We start from the raw sequence: 18,891 nt of genomic DNA, 5'->3' as shown, positions 1-18,891 counted from the left end.
TGAACTGCATGGAACAATCAACTGGTCGTATAAGCAGAACTAGATAACCAGAAACAGTGGCAGGCAGCTGCTGAGAGTCCGAAGGCTCTGGTGTAGTCGCCGCTCTGCATGGGAATCCGTAAAGTCGTGCCTCGCTCGGTGGTTTTCTTCACACATTTCTCTTTTTCTTTTATGTGACATAATTTCTAAAATCAAAACCTTCAGTGTTCTGCTGGACAGAGCTGCAGAAGCAAGACGATCCAAAGGAGCGCATCCAACCAAACACGTTGCTCTGGTATTGTCTTTAAGGTTGCGTCAAAGCAGAGGCTGTCAGTATGCATAGAGCGGCGTGGCGTGGGCCAGCAGAAGTCAGATTTTCCAGCCTGCATGCTGTCACAGTGGGAGATGCAAAGCTGACAGTGGGGTTGAGGTCATGCTGTTGAGGGGCCGAGCCGCGGCACAGCCGCTCGTACTTAGCGCTGGCTCGCTGGTGCTGATGCAAAGCGCTGACGTCTGTTTGGAAAGAGCCAGATGCTGCTGATTAAAGTTTTTATTACTCATACACGGGCCGGGACAAAATAAGGGAAGACCATGGTTACAGATCGTAACCCCCTCCTTTTCTCTCGTATTCTACCCTCGTGCCCCAGCACATCCATCCCAAAATCTGCAACCAATGTTAAAGTGATTATGAAAACAATCTGCAGTCTTGCAGGGGAGTCGGGAGTGGACTGGACAGGTCTGATTTCACTTTGATGGCAGAGCATTTCCTAACTTTCTGGAAAGCAGCCATCAGCTGCACGCTGTGCATTAAGATTACTTCTTGCTGTCAGATCAGATTTTCGTCTTCGCAGGAGAACATTTTTAAAGTTTGAGATAAAATAACAAGTGGCCTCCATGTTCCAATTCACAATATTTATCTTCCAAATGAAGGATCTTGTTTACCAGAATCGCCCCTCCCAGCCTGATAGAGACAGTTACAAAGTATAAATGAAAGGTCTGGGGTGATTTTGCTCTTGTTTTCCGTGGAGAGAGCTGCAAACTGATAATGACAAGCTCTGACAAACTCACTAATCAGTGCACATTTGGGTTTCTTTTGGCATTGCCGAAGACAGTTTGTTTTAATGACATCAGTTTGTTTGTGACATGCTTTTAGAGGAAAATTCTGTCTTTTGCCACAATTCTGTTATAGTAGCCCGAATGCAGACGCCAACATGAAGTCATGGAGGTGGCTCCTCCCTGAAGTATTGCCTTCGGGCTCGTGCTTTTTCATGGCTGGCTGACTGTTTGTAATCATCTCTCCCATGAAAATCAGTGGGGTGATTTAATGCAGCTGTAATAAAAGCAAATGTCAATTACCCATCGTGCCAGGCGTTTGTGTAGGAGTGTTATGTATGATGAAGTTGGCGAGAAAAAGGACACTCCCTGCAGTCACCTCTGTCCAGCTCAAAGCAAAAAGTTTTCCTCAAGAATAAATGTTGAATGAATGGAATGATAGACATTCCACCTGAATGAGGAATACGCCGCTCTGCCCTCCTAAAGCAACGGGAATAAGATACAGAATAGCTGTTAAGCTGGATTAGCTCTCGCTGTACTAACTGGTGATGTGCATAAATCCCAATAGACTCACCATATATGGAGACACTGCATCCTCCTGTAGTGACGGGAGTAAAATCGTACTCAATGTCTGTTACCCTTTTGGTTTGCAGGCCTATAAGTTGAAGCATCAGCTCACCAGTTACTGCATTTTTACTTTAAGTACTGTTTTTCTGTGAAAAAGTACACATGATTTTTCCAAATATGAATATATTCCATCCTGCTGGTTTTGTTCTGCCCAGGCCAGACCCAAAGGGGAAGGACTGACGCCCTACCAAGGAAAGAAGAGATGCTTTGGAGAGTACAAGTGCCCCAAGTGTAAGAGGAAGTGGATGAGTGGCAACTCCTGGGCCAACATGGGACAAGAATGTATCAAATGCCACATTAACGTCTATCCACACAAACAGGTACTTCAGCCGGTCCGAGCACATTCACTTTGACAGTTTCCAGTGAAATATTGGATTTCAAAATATCACTCACACAAATTAAGTTGTTGACTTTAGTTCCCCAACACAAAATACCTATTTTAATACTTTAATTTGTGAGAAATTGAATTTCTCCTTAATGTGAATTGAAAATTAAATCCCCACCATAATGCTGCACTAAAAAGAAAACTAAAGACATTTCCTGAGAGATAAGAACTTGGCTTGACTTACTGAACGTCATTAAATCTTTCAGTAAGTAGTTCTTTATTATAGACTCGAAGACACAAACTAACTTGGATGGGATTGTGACTTGCAGCTGCATATTTAATAGGAGAAAGTGGAATCATTGCCGACTTTTAGTGGAGTGTTCTTCCAAACAAGTCTCAGAGAGAGTAACACGCCGGTGAACTGTCCGTTCAGCTTACCCTCCAACATGTTCCTCACGGCCTGTTGACTGCCGAGATGGAGAAAGAATCCACCCTCGGCTCAAGATATATTTATCCTCAACACTTCATCTTTTAATATTTATGCTTTTCAACATTCTTCCAATTCCACTTCCTGAAATAAAATTAGGATTACGGCTGGAGGCCCAGCTCGCTCCCCGAATACCTCGAGCTGACGAGGCTCCGCTCTGTTAACGCTTAATGAAACGAAGCAGGAAAGGAACGCTGCTCGGCTAATTCATCCTCAATGTCTGGCCAGAAGTTATATTATTACAGGTCAATGGAAGTTAAAGAAGCATGCTTTCCCAATTTTTGTTTACCCATTTGCATCTTGTGTCAAATCAGAAGCTAAACTACACTCGTCAGCAGTGTTGTACTTTTCAGTGAGAAAATGTTACTTTTCTCTGCTTCTGTATTTGTGGAAAAGCTGCTTGCAGGGAAGCCAATTCTCTGCATTTGCAATCTAATAAATGAACTGAGATTGGACCTCACCGACCGATCAAAACCCCCTTTTTTTGATTGAGACATTCAAAATGGGCATCTGTAAATATGAATGATGCCTGACAAGAAAAATAAATCCTGAGACCTACAGTCAAGAATTGATGTGCTTCATAAAAGAGGAAAATGTGACAGAAATCTGACAGACTTTAGAGATTCACCAACCTACACTTGAATGATCTATGGAGATGATTTAGTTCTGTAGTTCCTGTTCCCAGTTAAGTTGATACCAAATGCACGATGCTCAGAAAACTGGGAAGAAAAACCAGAGAGCAAACATGTATGGTGTGCATATCAGGACAGCACAAAGGAAACAGCAAACCCACCACAACTTTTCCATGAACTGCCTGTTCTGGATCAATGTGATCAGTAGAATACATTACATGCAATGAGTACCATTATTAGATCAAATCTTCATTTGTTGGAATTTTAAATTGCATAAAGAGCCACTTTGTTAGATTTTTGCAAGGTTGAATATCTTTTTGTTTTTGTCTGATTGAAAAATCCCACAGCCAGAGTCTCCCCAATATCCATTGCATAAAAGCTACACCCTGGAGTCAAACAAAACTAACGTTCTTCCATGTGATTCCTGCTTATGTGCCAAGCGCACATACCAGATGAAGTTGTACATTATTGATCGCGGTAGGGGAGATCCACCACCCCCCCTTCACTTCCTCCAGATAGAAAGAGCTCAGAACGTACGTACAGAACACAACTCCCTGGAGCTTCTTCAGTTTCTTGCTGAAGGACGATTCAGCAGAGAAGAAGATACCTGCAGCTCAGATCCTTAAACGCCGACCACTGAGGGGACCTCATAAAAACTACATCAGTGTTTCCAACTTTCCTCAAGGACCTAATGTCTTTCACACAGCAACAGTAAAGCCTCCACATTTGTTGGCAGGCTCATTAGCGGACGGCTGAAATATCTCCTCTCGGCGACCCGTGGCGACCCGCTTTCCTTTCGTTAAACTACTTGAAATAAATAAAGGTTTTGAAAAAGCCGAACGAGAACCGAACAATTGATGAGAAGTACAATTTTCCAGCTGGACTGTTAAAACAACCTCCAAACATCCCTTCCCACGAAGCGGATACATCCATACAGGTCGTTCTGATCAAATGCATATTGGATTTTTTTTTTTTTTTTTTAGTTTTTTTTCCTCTTAATGCCAGGTTGTTAAAGTAAGCTGTGAGTTTCCCCCGCTCGTGGTGCAGTGCCATATCGCTAAAACTAATTGTACTTAGTACACTTCTGGTCCGTGAGGTTTATGGGAGTTGCTTTGGAGGCCAAAGTTTGTTCTGCTGCCAGAAAAAATGCTCGCAAACCTCAGAGGTTTTTTTACGCAGCGTGTTGCTCCGCTTTGTTTTCGCCAGTGTTTAATATGACTCATTACTGCCTTCTCTGTTTCGTATCTCCAGCGGCCGCTGGAGAAGCCGGACGGCTTGGACGTGTCCGACCAGAGTAAGGAGCACCCGCAACACCTGTGTGAGAAATGTAAAGTCCTGGGCTACTACTGCCGCCGTGTGCAATAACCACCTTCATTTAGAGGCAGAGAAGATCTTTGGTCCCGACTCCTTTCGCTCATCAAGGCTTTCCTCCCCTGCCCAGTTGGCGTCCAGGTTTCCCCTCCGCTTCGCCCCGCACACAGCGCCTTTCCCCCCCCGCGTCTCGGGAAAACCTCCAACACACACTGTGATCCTCCCTTCTTTTTCTGATGCCTTCCCGCTCCACCACAGCAATCAAGCCTGGTCCCCGTGCTCCGGCGCAGATGTTAGTCATTGTTTTTGTTTTGCTAGTGACAGTATTGAAGATCGCGTCCAAGAATGAGAGGAACACATTTGCTCTGGATCGGCCCGTCTCTTCCAGTGCTCTTAAACTCTAAAAAAAAAAATCTACCAAAAGTAGTTACTTTTTTTCTTTTTTTTTTAAATGCTTTGTTTATCCGTAGCCACACAACCCAATTACTCCAACTCAGTGTTCAACAAATTATTCTAAAGATGAATTAGCACCAGGCATGTATTTCATTGGTGTCGCTGACAATATCGGTCTGGATAGATTACCTCACCTCGGGGTTCCACGGTTTTGTGTTTACAGAGATCTGCTTTCCATTTCCCTGCCAAGTGAAGTGTGTCGTGATGTGATGAACCAGGGCCTCTCACGACAGTATAATGTATATGAGGCCTTCGACGTCTTGCCGTGTTTGGGTCAACAGCACATCTTATTAACTGTGAATTAACTGAGGGATAATGTGCCATACATCCCGAGCTTACATTTGGCCTATTTATTTACTTGTTGTCTAGTGTGCAATCTGAATTTTAACTGGGACATAAAGAAATATTTGTTTTGTTTTGTTTTTTTGTATGTTTGTATACCACATTATGTGCAACTGCTTCCACCTGTCTTTAGAAACTACTGTAGGTTCGGCTGCGTAGAGTTGCTCCACGGCTAGATTTAGTGCATCGCTCGCAGATAAGGTTTCATTCACCCTCCCTCAAGTATTTTTCGCTGCCACGTAAATTCTCCAGTTATCTGTCGTGCTAGATACATATAGATGCAAGATAAAACAACTGTGTTGCCCTAATTCCAGATGGAAAATGAGGACCGGTGAAAACCAGAAATTCCAGCGAGGTTTTGCATGTCCACGTAGTTTCTCCTCCGTGTTTAATGAACATCTTTGCACAATTTGATTAGTGTTAGTAAATGTGATTTTGAAGGTTAAACTGCTCACATAAAAGCCTTAGATTAAATTTTAACCACAGAAGGGGGGAGATGTTGAAGAGATCGGAGTTAAACTTTTAGTGCCAAAGGATGCCTGGCAGCCTTGAAGTAGCCAGTGAGGAAAAATGGAAACTTTTACACCCTTCAGAAACAATGATGTCCAACGGCTAATTGTTGTATGAGTGTTCAGATGGAGGAGAAAGGAGATTACTTTTTTTTTTAAGAAGGGCTGATTTGAGATGTGGTGTTTCTAAAGATTCATGGTTAAATTGAAAGTGACAATGAATTGTTTACACTTGTATTTGTTTATAACGGGGCCGACAACCATTTATCGTGTCTACAACGGGGGGAGAAAAAAAAAGCATCCATCATGTTTACATGAACCACTGTGCAGATTTGAAGCATTACAGGGGAAATTCATCCGGTCTTGAGTCACAGAAACCTGCCTTTTCGAGAACCCTGTATTGTGAAGTATTTTTATATGTACTGTATTTCTATCCTTATAAAAGCTGGTTCATTATATTTTATACTGTAACATAATATATGTGCCTTATAAAGATTTCAAGTATCATTACTCAGAGGCCGTGAGAAATTTTACAAATACCTGTGGGAACGGGCTGAACGGTGGAGCAGTACATGTGCATGCGGTGATGCAAAAAGGAAGTCTGACGTACGTTCAAGAAGTGACAAAGGGAGACGTAAATGATAAAGCTCCTCCATTAGCGGTTGAAACTGGCAGGGTGGGTGTTCGCTCCAACGCAGCGAGCCGAGCTGGAGGCATGGGCTGAACCAGCACTTCCAGCTGGCAATAACAAATCCTACTGTGGTCTGTTGTCATGGAATATCAACAAAGATGTTAGTTCTTAGTCGATCCTCACAACAGAACCGAGTCGCCTACAAAACTGTGGACCTCACGCTTTGTTTTTTCTATCTGTTGTAGCTGTGTTTATCCAAGGAACCGTGGGTTTTGTCAAAAAATATACATGGTTACTTGCTTTAGTGGGAGTGGATGATAATGGTACATTACAGTGTTGGGAGAATTTGAACTAAATTCCATCTGTTGGAGTTAAACTGGACACTCCGGTGATTTCGTACCGCAGCTCCGTACACTCCGGAGTCCTGCCGGAGTGAGGCTGATACATCCTCACCTTCAGTCCAAAACAAGTTCAAAAATGAACTTCCCACCAACTCAGGTCAAAGAGGGCATATTTAAAGGATGTGTTTGGACTCTTCTCAGTCGGGCTGCAGCAGTCCGCTCTGGTAAGTGTATTAGATGCAGTAGATGGGGTTAGCAGGTCCTCAGTTTGGAGAAGCATGCAGCTGCGGCTACAACAAAACACGGTTTCACTACCAGAAACAATGCCAGTTCGGATTAAGTAGTTATCAATACAAGAATGGCTATATCGACAGACTGTCATGGATTCACTTGCTTTTTTTGATTTGGAATTGCACTTGGGATTCTTACTCTTCCACTGCCTTAAGCAGTCGATATGATTAACGTATGACTAACATCATTGAGACGTGCTTTGGACTGTCAATAGTTTTGTCTGCCTTCACCCAGAGTAAACTGGGACTGGCTCCAGGAGGTATGAAAGGTCGGTCATGAAGTAAAATAACATTATTTAGGAAAGCAGCAACTCTTGCGCTCTGGAAGTCCAAACGATCTAACGCCACATTAAAACATTGTCCAGTTTCTTCTGTGCCAGTCAGTACATCTGCTTGCTTCTGAAAAGCGACAACCTTCATCCACTATATGCAGCAACCCATTCTCAGATAATCGGAATTTTTACAGAGTAATCGTTTCTCAAAGCCCGACCTGAGTGAGCAACTGCGACGAAGCTCCTCCAAAACTCCAGGTCAACAATTAGTGGACTGCCTCTTCAATTTAATCAAAGTTGGAGATTCAGTGTGAATAAAAAAAAAAAAAAACCTTTTCTTTTTTTTTTTTAAAAGCCCGGCACTGTTGGGAACAAACCATTTTCAGATAGTTGTGATGGAACGTAACAGGTATTTCCCGAACCTGTTGGCTGCAGTGACAGGAACAGACACCCATGCCTTATCGACTCGCCTTTATCGGGATTCACGGAGATCTGGTAGAGTAGAAATTAAATGTAGGTATTGAGAAATAATCCTGTCAGAGTTTGATTCCGCCCTCAGAGGAGGCCATTTTAAATGGCAAATGAAGAGCCAATGGAAGCAGCTGATGCATTAAAAAAAAAGAAAGAAATCTCTGCTTTCAGACATAGCGTCTTGAATTGCATATACTTGACTTTTCTAGTACCTTTTCATTTCAAAAATTGTTATTTTCTATGAATGAGATGTGTATTTTGGAACACGTAATAGATGTTGAAAATTGTAAAGCAATCTGCAAAAGCTCCAGAGTTATTTCCCTAACAAAGATAGATTGTTTTCTGTATATATTTGATGGCCATCATTTTCAATGATAGTAGCTCTTTTGAAATGTTAAGCAATATTGAAGCTTTTTGTGTGAAGAAGGGCCTATTGCTGAGAAATAATCAAAGCTGGGAGTTATTTTTTCTTTATGTTTTACAGTAATCTGAAGGGTTATCCTGCAGAAATATTTATGGAAAGACTTTTTACAACACTTTTTGTATAGAATATGCAAACAAAGTTACACTAAGGAGGAAATATTGATGTCTGCATAGATTATTATTAAAAAAAAAAAAGCTGGTACATAATTAATACCTTCTCAGTTATAAGCCATTGTATTGTTGTGTTTTATGATGATATCAGTGTTGAATAATCCTGTTATTCAGATGCTATGTGACTAATTATGAGCTGCCATTTACATCCATACAGCCACGTGTATTCAATGTGTAAACCGTATTATGAAGATATTTTGTGTTAACATGCAAAGATCCTTTTTTTTTTTTCTAAATTAGTGACGGATACTTACCACTGTATAAGCACATTAAACTGTGAGATGTAGTTTGCTTTAAGCAGCGATGATAAGAAACTATTATAAAATGTGTTTTATTCGTAGTGTAGGGAGTGTATACTCTTGTCAAAAAAGTGTGTGTGACAAAGAACTGATTTAGAGTTTGCATGTGCATGAGTTTCTTTTTGTTTTCTTTTTTTTTTTTTGTGGAAAGAACCGTATAACTTTTGTGCAATGTATACTTATTTAAATACTTTACAGTAGTTTGCTCCAGTACATATTGTTTTTAACATTAGCAGCAACTTCTGATTGTTAGTCGTCCTGAAGTATTTCATTTTACTGCAAATGTAGCCCGGGCAGAAAATACATATTTACTGCATGAAATGTGTTAACACTTTTGTGGTCAAGTTGGAAAGTCATGTTTGTATTCTTTACTGTCTGTATCACTTGAGATGTTTGTTATGCAGTATTGCAATAATGTAATATTTGAATTGGACAGAAGGCAGGCGTGAGGTCGGGAAGACAATGCTTTTGGGGAAACGAGGACGGCCACAGGCCCCGAGGGTCGACCGCAGGTCTGTTTTTCATGTCCATGAAACGGCATTCCAAAATGTGCCTTATTTGTTAGTTGGGAAAACATTTTAGTGCTTTAGTGCTGTTGAGAGTTTGATGAATAAAGTCATATTGGATTAGGACTGCTTGGATCGTGTCGCTTGATTTGTTTGGGTCGTCTGTTTCAAAGTGTCCGATTTCGGCCAAAAGCAACTCATCATCCCCCCCCCCCGGTGTAATATTCATTAGAGTACGAGTCTCCAAACACTGGCCTGTAGGGTTTTGCAGGACTGAGCATATAGATTACAAAGAGGTTTTCAACAGTGGTTGTGCAACGCAGAAGAGCGAGAAAGGAGAAACTCATCAAGTGTTGTTTTTTTTTGCTCTTCACTTCTACATGAAAGTTCTGAAAGATAACAAATACAAAAAGCTGCCAGGACCCGATTTCAACACTTTTGAGTCCGAAAAACAGAGAGTGAAGGACACCAGCTGACAGGAGAGGGTGCTGCGTGATAAAAGCAGACATTTACAGAAGAACCAGCTTGTACTGGTTGTAAAGATGTCATCGTTTTGCAAGTGTATTAAACACGCTGGCCACGGTGCCATTGTCCTCGGAGCCAAGTTTCCACACACAATATTGGACATGCATTCCAAATAACTAAAACTAAACCAGAGGGTGGGGATCTAAATTATATCAAGTTTGTTACAACATCTCCAGCTCAAACAGAGTGAGAGCTGAAAAGTCTCTATAGCAACAATGTAATCTGAGATTTCAAACAAACGGTGGAAGGTCAGTGCGCATATGGTTTCATTTAAGGGCAAGGGCTGCTTTTTTCACGTCGCTTCATTATTTACTTTCATAAAGTATTAGCACGATAAGCAGCACCACCCAGTCTCTGGCCCTCAGACATGTCCTGGCCTCCTTTTTTTCTTTCTATTTTTCTTCAACAAGCTCCGCATTTCATATATATGTACATATATATATAAAAAAAGCAGAAAGAACAGCGGCTGAAGATGTTTTCAAGCTCCTCAGATTGAAACATCTGTATTGACTGAGTCCAGTGAGACTAATATTCCATCAACTGCCAAGTGAATTTTTTTTTTTTTTCTTTCTTCAGCCCCAGTGTAGGTGGATGCGACATCCTGCTCTGATGGACGGGAAGTCAGTCATGCTGGAGTCTGGATCTAAAAAAAGCAGCTGGATCATTTCCGGGAAGCCTTAAAACCAGCAGGGCTGGTGGCACAAGGGAGCAAATGTCCTGTACGGCGACTGAGAGCTCGTAAAATCTGAAAATGGCCGTTTATTTGTCAGTAAATGAGAGTAATTGCTCAATAATTTTACATAGTTGAAGGCTTAGTTCTTTTACACAAAGCGGGCCAGTCAAGGTCAAAGCTGGCTGTAGACGATTAGAAGCCCGAGTGTTTTCATTATTACTGATTTTATAAACACAAACAGAATAGAAACATTTCACACCTGACCGTGAGTGTTACATATTCAACATCTGGCTTTCGTAAAACTTAAATTAACAGTAAAAAGAGCAGATTTTAAGAAAAAAAACTGAATCACCTATGAGAGTACCGCCTTCAAAATTTCATGAATATCAGAGGGAATACAGAGTAAATCCTGAATTGTTGCATACTGAGTCATCTGAAAGGTTTTTGCATACACCCAGGTGTTATTTGATCTCCCCGCAGTCTGTGATGACTATTTTCTTGATCACACCTCCATCGTGTAAACCGAAAGATTCCATCTGTGTGACCACATCCATGCCGTCCTTCACCTGCCCGAACACCACATGTTTACCATCCAGCCTGCCAAGAGCGGCAAGAAAAACAACAACAACATTTAATTGGTTTACAGCTTGTTGGATCTGAGTGGCAGAGTTAGATTTAAATTAATTTAAAGGACGGAAACACCTACCATTCAGTTTTTGCAGTGCAGATGAAAAACTGTGAACCGTTGGTGTTCGGCCCCGAATTCGCCATAGAGAGAGTTCCTGAAAACATAAAGAGAAGACAAAGGGCCGAATGTGACAGACCCAATGTGATTAGCATGCCCTTTGACCCCTGATCAACTAACACTCAGGTCTGAGAAGACCGTTACATAAACACAACGGGGGTCAAGCTTGTGAAAAAGCCTGTGTACCTTTATGCGCAAGTCCAGCACACTGTGTGCAACACAAGATGAAGCACTTTGTTTGCGTGCAGACACAGTTCATTAAAGACAAGAATTTATTTTGATTAGCGCATGTTGACTCCCTAAAAAGTAGGTCACTCACATGAGGATTGCAAAATCTATATAAGCAGTGGTTTCAGGCCTGCAGGAGAACAGGCCCTGCCATCTAGTGGACAGGCAGCTGTATTAGAGCAGACACCAAACTCCAGGATATTAGGCCAGTTTCTTGTTAATATTACAACCACAGACTATCTATCTGTTGATTGTGTTTAATTATTGCTCTGCTCATGTGAAAGTTTCATCTTAAAAATTCCGACATAAAAACCCTATAGTAAAAGAATGTTTAAAATGTGAGAGGAATTATCTAAATTGTTAAGTCCTGATTTATTCTCTTTCAGCTGGTCTGGTGTCCAATTTGGAAAAAAAAAGAATGTTTCACTAATGAATATCACAAATTTAATTCTTATAATGTGTGTATAATGTGTGATTGATCATTTGTTTTATCCAACAATGTCTCTTCATACCTGGTCCAGTATGTTTCAATTTGAAGTTTTCATCTCTGAATGTTTTCCCATATATAGATTTTCCTCCTGTGCCGTTATGCTTGGTGAAATCACCTCCCTGCAAAAAAAACAAGACAGAAAAAAACAGAATGAAACACTATCTTGGCAGCAGAGACGAGAATTTCTGATTGTTTCATGAGGAATAACAGATTCATTAGGTCAAGCCAGTGGTGTAAAATTAATGAAACCAAAATATATCAGAACGAATAAGCAGTGCAAGTGAGGTTTATGGGAGGTGGGATTAAGAAACCATTCTCACCACAGGCTCCTCCTGATTTCTGGAGGTATTACTGTGTGCCTCCCCCTGCACTGCATGCTTTAGATCACCCCTATACTAGCTCCTCTGATCCAGACTGGCTTGTTTACATTAAAGGAAAATGATATGGGAGTGACCTTGCAGTAATACTGTCAACAACTGCAATGAAGACACCATTTACTTGCATGAAATAAGAGATTTGTGTTTCTGGAAGTTGTTTTCCCTTCATCTCATGTGGAACAGTAGCTTTTCAGAAGAAGGGTGGTTTGTAACTTGTTTGTTTCTGGTCATTTTTTTCCCAGGACTTTAGTGCTTATGTCATTTTTATTTTGCAGAGCATGAACGCACAATGCGTTGAAATTTATATATAGATGACACATGTTGTGTAGTCCTGAAAAGAAAAAGAAAAAAAAAAACAGCAGCGAAAAGTGAAAGACAGAAAAAACACATTTGAGGATCTCACCTGACACATGAACTCAGGTATAATTCTGTGAAACACAGATCCTTTGAATCCAAAGCCATGTTCCCCTGTGCAGAGAGCTCTGAAGTTTGCTGAGAGAGATTTCAATGACATTATAGCAAAAACAGTGACTGGCATGAAACTGGCTGAGGCCTGAAATTAAAATTACCTGCCGTTTTTGGCACGACATCTGCATTCAACTGAAACACAAATCAAACACATTCAAATGCACGGATGGTTCAGTGACTGCATTCATGTGCACACAGGCACGCTGCAGCTAATGCTAATGCTAAGCTACCTCAATGACAATCCTTCCCAGAGGCTCTCCGTCGGCCTCGACGTCCAGAAACACTACGGGGTTCACGGCGGGACCGGAGGACAGCAGCCTGGCAGCGCCGACACCCAGCGAGCTGTATCTGGCCCGGTTTTTGAGCTGAAACATCGCAGCTCGGCCTGCAGCTGGCCATCGGAGTGTTTCATATGGTAAGGAGTGTTTACATGTGACGTCACCGGAGCAGAGTGGCCGCGTTAAACAAACAGCGACGCCACGTGGCAAAGTTATCGCAGCTTTTTTTATTTATTTATTTATTTTAGTGACCACGGTATACTCCCTGATCATTTATGACCAGTGTTGGGCAAGTTATTTGGCAAAGTAACTATTCCATTACTTAAAAAAACGTTTGTAAATATGTCTAAGAATTAGGATCCCTTCTTAATGGATCTTTAAGATTGAATTATTTATTATAAAACTTAATATATGATTAATGAAATGAATGGACACTCAACAGAATAAGTTACAAGCAGAAAACGCTACATCAATTTAAATTATTTAAATGATGCTGTGTAGAAATATGTGACAACACACCAATCAAATTTCATTTGGCATTTCTACATTTGTAAAATAATAATAAAACACAAATAGATGTATTTTAATAGATATCTGTAATTATCAGGGCTCTCTATGGCCGAAGCGTCCTAATTTATAAGAAGTTCCTTCTTTCTGTATGATAATGTCATTTAGAACTTTCCTCACTGAGGAGTTGGTAACAATGTATCTTTTTAAATGACGTCATCATCTAATTTGACCCCCATTGACCCACATATACAAATGACCATTTATGCAAATTAGGCAGTGACGTCATTCCAAACGTTCCTGACTGAGTAGCTGACAACAATATATCGGTTTTACAACGGCGTTCTTTGGTTTCTTTACTTTTTTTTTTTTTTTTTTTTTTAAAGATGAAACCTTGCTTTTAAAGGAAGGGGCTGAGGACGTGGGGGGATGAGGGGTGGGGGGGGGTGTCAGAAATCAGATGCACCCTGTTTGCTTCTGACTTCTGAGAAAACTTTGTGAACCTCATCCTGAAAATTTTAGGTTTCTGGATGGTTCATATTATTCAAGAAAATCGGTAATTGTAAATTAGGCCCAAGACCATTCAAAGGTTTATAGACAAGAAGCAAGATTTTGCGGTGGATTTCTGGACAAAGAGGCAGCAGAGATTTAATCTCAGGTGTAATGTGCTCCACCATCTACAAGACTTTATTGTTAACAGATGTTGGGATTGTTAAGCAGTAAAAAGTGCAGCTCTTCTGGTGCCCAGTAGATATTAATTTTGGGATGTCGAAGGCAGCAATGACACAAACAGGCAGGCGTCCTTCATCCTATGTCCTTCCAAAGAAAGCAATAAGGGTAACTCATACACGCTGTTTTTAATGTCATATGAACTGAAAGTTGTGGTCAAATTTAAAATGGCATCAATCAGGTTCAAATCAAAAAATATGTAACTGAAAAAAATGTATTTTGGTTAGTGCTGTCAGTTTTTACCGCATTGGTCACAATCAATTGTGATTAATTCATGGAGAGCTGTCAACAATTAACTTTTTTAAAGTTCAGATTAATCGCAATGAAGAATCTAATCCTCATAAATCAGTCCCAATGTCAGGAAAAAGACTATTATCCTCTAGTTCTCTTCTTTGACCCAATTGCCAGACCTCAATGTATTAATCGCGATTAAAACTGATAGCACTAATTTTGGTGTGTATTTCACTGTGTGTGGTGGGTTTGTGGAACCAGTTGGAAGCTGAGATTATCAGAAATTCAACTATAATCTGTCAACTTCGTTACAAACCACACAAATAAACAAAATGCCAAAAAGGGGAAAGCATGTTAAATGGAAAATTGCATTTATTTAATCAGGAGATGAATAAATTGATTGTGAATAACTTTATAATTGATTTGAGTTTATGATGATATCTGTAAGAGATTGTGCAATTTGTTTAAAATAGAAGAAAAATGAAAAGGTGGCATACAAAAACAATTCTTCTTTAGTTAATTCATTCATCTGCCATCTGCAGTTGCTGCAGCTTTTTAGCAACATTTTAACATTTTATCATGTTACGTCAGTTATAATGACAATGAATTATTTCTACCAATATGTTAGTTTTACCCTCCAGGAGCAGTGGCGGACTGCAGGTTTGAATCCACCGAGGCATTTTGAATAAAACTTGTGTGGCGTTTGCATGATCCTGACGTCGTTTTTTCCTGTGCACTCTGATTTCCTTTCAAAGCAACAAAACAAGAACGTGGTTTTTCTCTACTCGTGTAAGTGGCTTTCAGTGACAGCGTTACTGACAGAATCAGTGATTATACAGTGAAATATCCTTTCGAGTTATTTGTGTGATTATTATTCATTCCTTCAACCTGCTTTTTGGTGACAACTATTATTATATTACTATAACTATAAACCATGAACCTTGGAATTGGAAGATGACCCGTTTTACCTTCTAACCCTCAGCCACCGCTTATTTGTTGCAAATCAAAGCTCCAGGTCAATGTTTTTTTGTTTCTTTTTACTGACACAACCTGGAGAATCTCATGACTCACAGAGACACAGAGGCCATTAGTTGTGTTTCATCTGAATACATATTTATTAGATAAATATTAGGATGTCACGTCATCTAACTACATACAGATTTGCAAGACTAAAAATCACAATGTTCTTCTGACCAGTTTAGAATATGAAATGATTGTACATTGAATGTACAAAAAAACCAAATAGACGACTGCCACTTGTGCCAATCACTTCAGATTGTACCTTTATAGCATTTTTTTTTTTTTTTGCCAAATTGCAAAAAAAATTATATATTTGTCAAAAGTTTTCATTTCTTTTTACAAAGTGTGAATTTGGAAACGAACCTTTCCGAGCCACTCAAAGCTCGATGTCTCCAAGTCCCAATTATACCTCAAAAGTTTTCAATAATTTTGTAGCACCTTTATAAAGTACACAGGTAATACACAGAAGTTTAATATTACACAAAGGAAAAAAAAAAAAGAAAAAAGAAAAAAGAAAAAAAAAAGATTTTTTTTCTTTTCTTGAACCCCACATGATGAGGTACATAAAGTATCTTACATAAATGAACAGGCATGGTTAGAGAGGTCTGCACAGACGCAATCAAACACAGACTCATTTTTCAAATCCAATGTCTCGACAGGAGGATGCAAGCTTTACAAATTCTAAATACACTATGCACACTCCCACTGGAGAAAATGAATACATTTCTGTTAACGTGTCTCTATTTGTCATTTACAATATGTACAAATATCCCTTACATCCCCGGACCCCGCCGCCCGCCCCAGTCCTCAGCTACGACCTCCCTCCCCCTCGTAATGCTCGCAGGAGAGGGCGACCCCCGCCCCCCCTCCCCCGAGTTTCATTTGACATTATTAACCGTTTCCTCAACTCAATTTCCCACGTCTGCAACCAGACAGCAGAGATTGTGTCGATAAAATTACTAGATGTGTCTTTTTTTTTTCTTTTTCTTTTTTCGTGAAAGGTTACAGTTATAATTACACACTGTGTAGGGAAATAAAACATCCCAATGCGGCAGTGCATTGTCTTCAACAAAAGATATAAACAAACACGGACGACATCAGATTCTTCGGCTGTGTCAGACACACTGGTTTGATCGAATTGAAAGACCAGCATAAAGCCAGATTTGGTTCTTTAAAGTGATTACAAAAACTCAAATGGGGGGGGGGGGGTAACTTTTATCCAACAACACATAGCACATTTTCAGTTCATTGTCTGTACTGCATAAAACTGTGTAAACCAAATTGTGACCTGTATTAAAAACTCTGGACAAAAAGAAAAATAGATAATAACTTAAAAGTGGAAACATGATGAAAATACACAAATCCTGTCAATACATTTTCACTAAGTCTGGTTATCAAAAAAGCTCATTAGTAAGCCCCCGAAACAATCCAGAGGACATTTTTTTTTTTTTGCACATTCTCACTTTAAATAAAGAGCATGAGGTCACTTGGTCCAATAATATTAAAACAAATACATTTTGGAGAAATTTGGACCTCGAAGCTGCATTGACAATCTTTTTGATAGAAAAAAACAGCTCGTTTAAAGCTGACCAATTCTTACAGATATGTAAAAAAATAGAAAATAAAAATAACTCACTGACAGCTCGCTCACAGAGTAATTAGAGTAATCTTTTCCACTGATGCATTGTCACAGGATCGTGGAGAAACTGTTCACAATTCACAGGTACTCAATACAAAGCCGGTGAGAGTGCATTTGGATCGACTCCTTACAATATAGGACAGGGACTCGGGGATCGTGTGCGTGTCTGTGAGTGTGTGTGTGTGTGTGTGTGTGAGAGAGAGAGTGTGTGTGTAGTCCTGGACAGACACACAGTACCATGTTGTTGCCAGTAATAGTTAGGTACAGTACTGTACAGTCACAACGTATTCACAAAAGAGTATATACAACAGCTCTGGAAACACTGTTGGATCATGCAGGATGGGTTGTTTCTTTTTTTTTTTTTTTTTTTCCTTTTTCTTTTCACAAAACGATCAACAAGAACAGAACGACAAAAGGATTGTCGGTACAGGCACACTGATGTGTTTGCGTTATAAAATACAGTGATAGGTTGTAAAGTTTCGTAGATCCTGCCAGGACAACATCCAGACCCAACCAGTTACAAAAAAAAAGCATATCATGGTGATCAGATTCATTTTTTTATGTGAAAATAAAAGTTACACAAAACAAACACGACAAATTAAAAAAAAAAAAAAAATGCGAAGATTTGAAATGACATATAAATACATGTATAAGGATGACAGAAAATGAACGATCAAGCACATTTAGGCTGGACAAACACAACAGGAGCCATTGGCACACGAGCACTTGTGATCAAAACGTCGCTGAATGTGATGAGGAAGAGTGAAACGCCGCAATAAATACCGAAAAACAATTAAAAAAAAACCAGACCGAGTGGAAGAGAAACTACTGAGACGGCCGACTGTTTCTTCTCCCCTCCCTGCAGTCTGTCACACACACACTCGTAGGCAAACAGAAGACGACACGTAAACACACGCACGCACGCACGCACGCACGCACGCACGCACGCACACACACAAAACGCTGCATGATGTCAACACCCGAGGATGTTTGGTCTCATCCTCACTGCTCTGATTCTCATGAATTCCAGTAATTCAGCTGTCACACACACACATACTCGCACACACACACACACACACACACACACACACGGAGGGAAGTCCTGGGGTCAAAGGTCACGGCGTACGCCACAGTTTTGGAAGAACACAATTTTTTTTTTTTTTTTTTTTTAAAGGATTAGAAAAACTCGTACAACGTTTTTCCCTACGACTTTCTTTTGAACATAAAAAGTACAAAACGAACAAAAACTACAACACTTTTCAAAGAGCCCACAACGGGGGCTCCTGTCTCCTCTGTGTTGTTTACATATATAATGATTATAGCTGCACAGTTTTCTGTTAAAAAGTCTCATATATATATGTATGTATATATATAAACGACTTTAGTGCCCACCAATTGTTGGAATTGGTGTGTTTGGAGTCTGAGCCGGTCTGTACTGGTGCGAGGAATCTTTACACTAGGAAAAGATCGGGGGGGGGGGGGGGGGGGGAGTGCGAGGATGAATGGCGCTCTTGCTCGCTTCCTTCTCGGGGTTCTCCTCTCCAGAGGCTCTCCTTACGCCACACGCCGTCTCGTTGAGGAACCGTCTGACATGTGCGTGCGCGCGAGCGTAGGAAGCTGCTCCGAGTGTTTTGGATAAGAGGTCTGGGTGTTTGTGTTCTGCGGTCGGACGGACGGTCGGTCGGGTGCGGAAGGAGAGGAAAAAGGGGGGAGGGGCTAGTTGTTCTCGAAAAGAGAGAGAAGGTCGTCGTTGCTGTTGGCAGGAAGGTCGGGAGGGTCCAGGTATGAGAGCAGCTCCTCCGGGTTGGCCAGCTCTGGAAGTAGCTGTGGACGAACGAGAGGAAGAAAACGGAGAGTCA

General features: G+C 40.6%; 3 protein-coding genes across 10 annotated transcripts in view; 1 reads left to right on the top strand and 2 right to left on the bottom strand.

Annotated features, from left to right (window-relative positions):
• The window catches only part of zcchc24 (zinc finger, CCHC domain containing 24), a 32,136-nt gene extending 22,950 nt beyond the window's left edge, over positions 1-9,186 (top strand). For both annotated transcript variants that reach the window (XM_030107480.1, XM_030107482.1), the window contains exons 3-4: positions 1,815-1,979; positions 4,355-9,186. In XM_030107480.1, coding sequence (XP_029963340.1) covers positions 1,815-1,979; positions 4,355-4,468 — 279 coding nt within the window. In that variant the 3' untranslated portion in view covers positions 4,469-9,186. The remainder of the gene's footprint in view (positions 1-1,814; positions 1,980-4,354) is intronic.
• Positions 9,187-10,106: 920 nt separating this feature from the next.
• ppifa (peptidylprolyl isomerase Fa) lies at positions 10,107-13,094 on the bottom strand. Its single transcript, XM_030107484.1, has 6 exons — positions 12,859-13,094; positions 12,730-12,760; positions 12,564-12,652; positions 11,806-11,902; positions 11,027-11,102; positions 10,107-10,917 (listed from the first exon to the last, which is right to left on the bottom strand). The coding sequence occupies exons 1-6, from the start codon at positions 13,000-13,002 to the stop codon at positions 10,782-10,784; spliced, it is 573 nt and encodes a 190-aa protein (XP_029963344.1). The 5' UTR covers positions 13,003-13,094; the 3' UTR covers positions 10,107-10,781.
• A 2,554-nt stretch (positions 13,095-15,648) lies between these two features.
• zmiz1a (zinc finger, MIZ-type containing 1a) overlaps positions 15,649-18,891 on the bottom strand; it is a 107,681-nt gene continuing 104,438 nt past the window's right edge. For all 7 annotated transcript variants that reach the window (XM_030107475.1, XM_030107472.1, XM_030107471.1 and 4 more), the window contains one exon: positions 15,649-18,856. In XM_030107475.1, coding sequence (XP_029963335.1) covers positions 18,749-18,856 — 108 coding nt within the window. In that variant the 3' untranslated portion in view covers positions 15,649-18,748. The remainder of the gene's footprint in view (positions 18,857-18,891) is intronic.

The sequence above is a fragment of the Salarias fasciatus genome, chromosome 13 (assembly GCF_902148845.1).
Source record: "Salarias fasciatus chromosome 13, fSalaFa1.1, whole genome shotgun sequence".
NCBI classification, from domain to species: domain Eukaryota; kingdom Metazoa; phylum Chordata; class Actinopteri; order Blenniiformes; family Blenniidae; genus Salarias; species Salarias fasciatus.
This window is presented reverse-complemented; position numbering and strand designations above follow the sequence as displayed.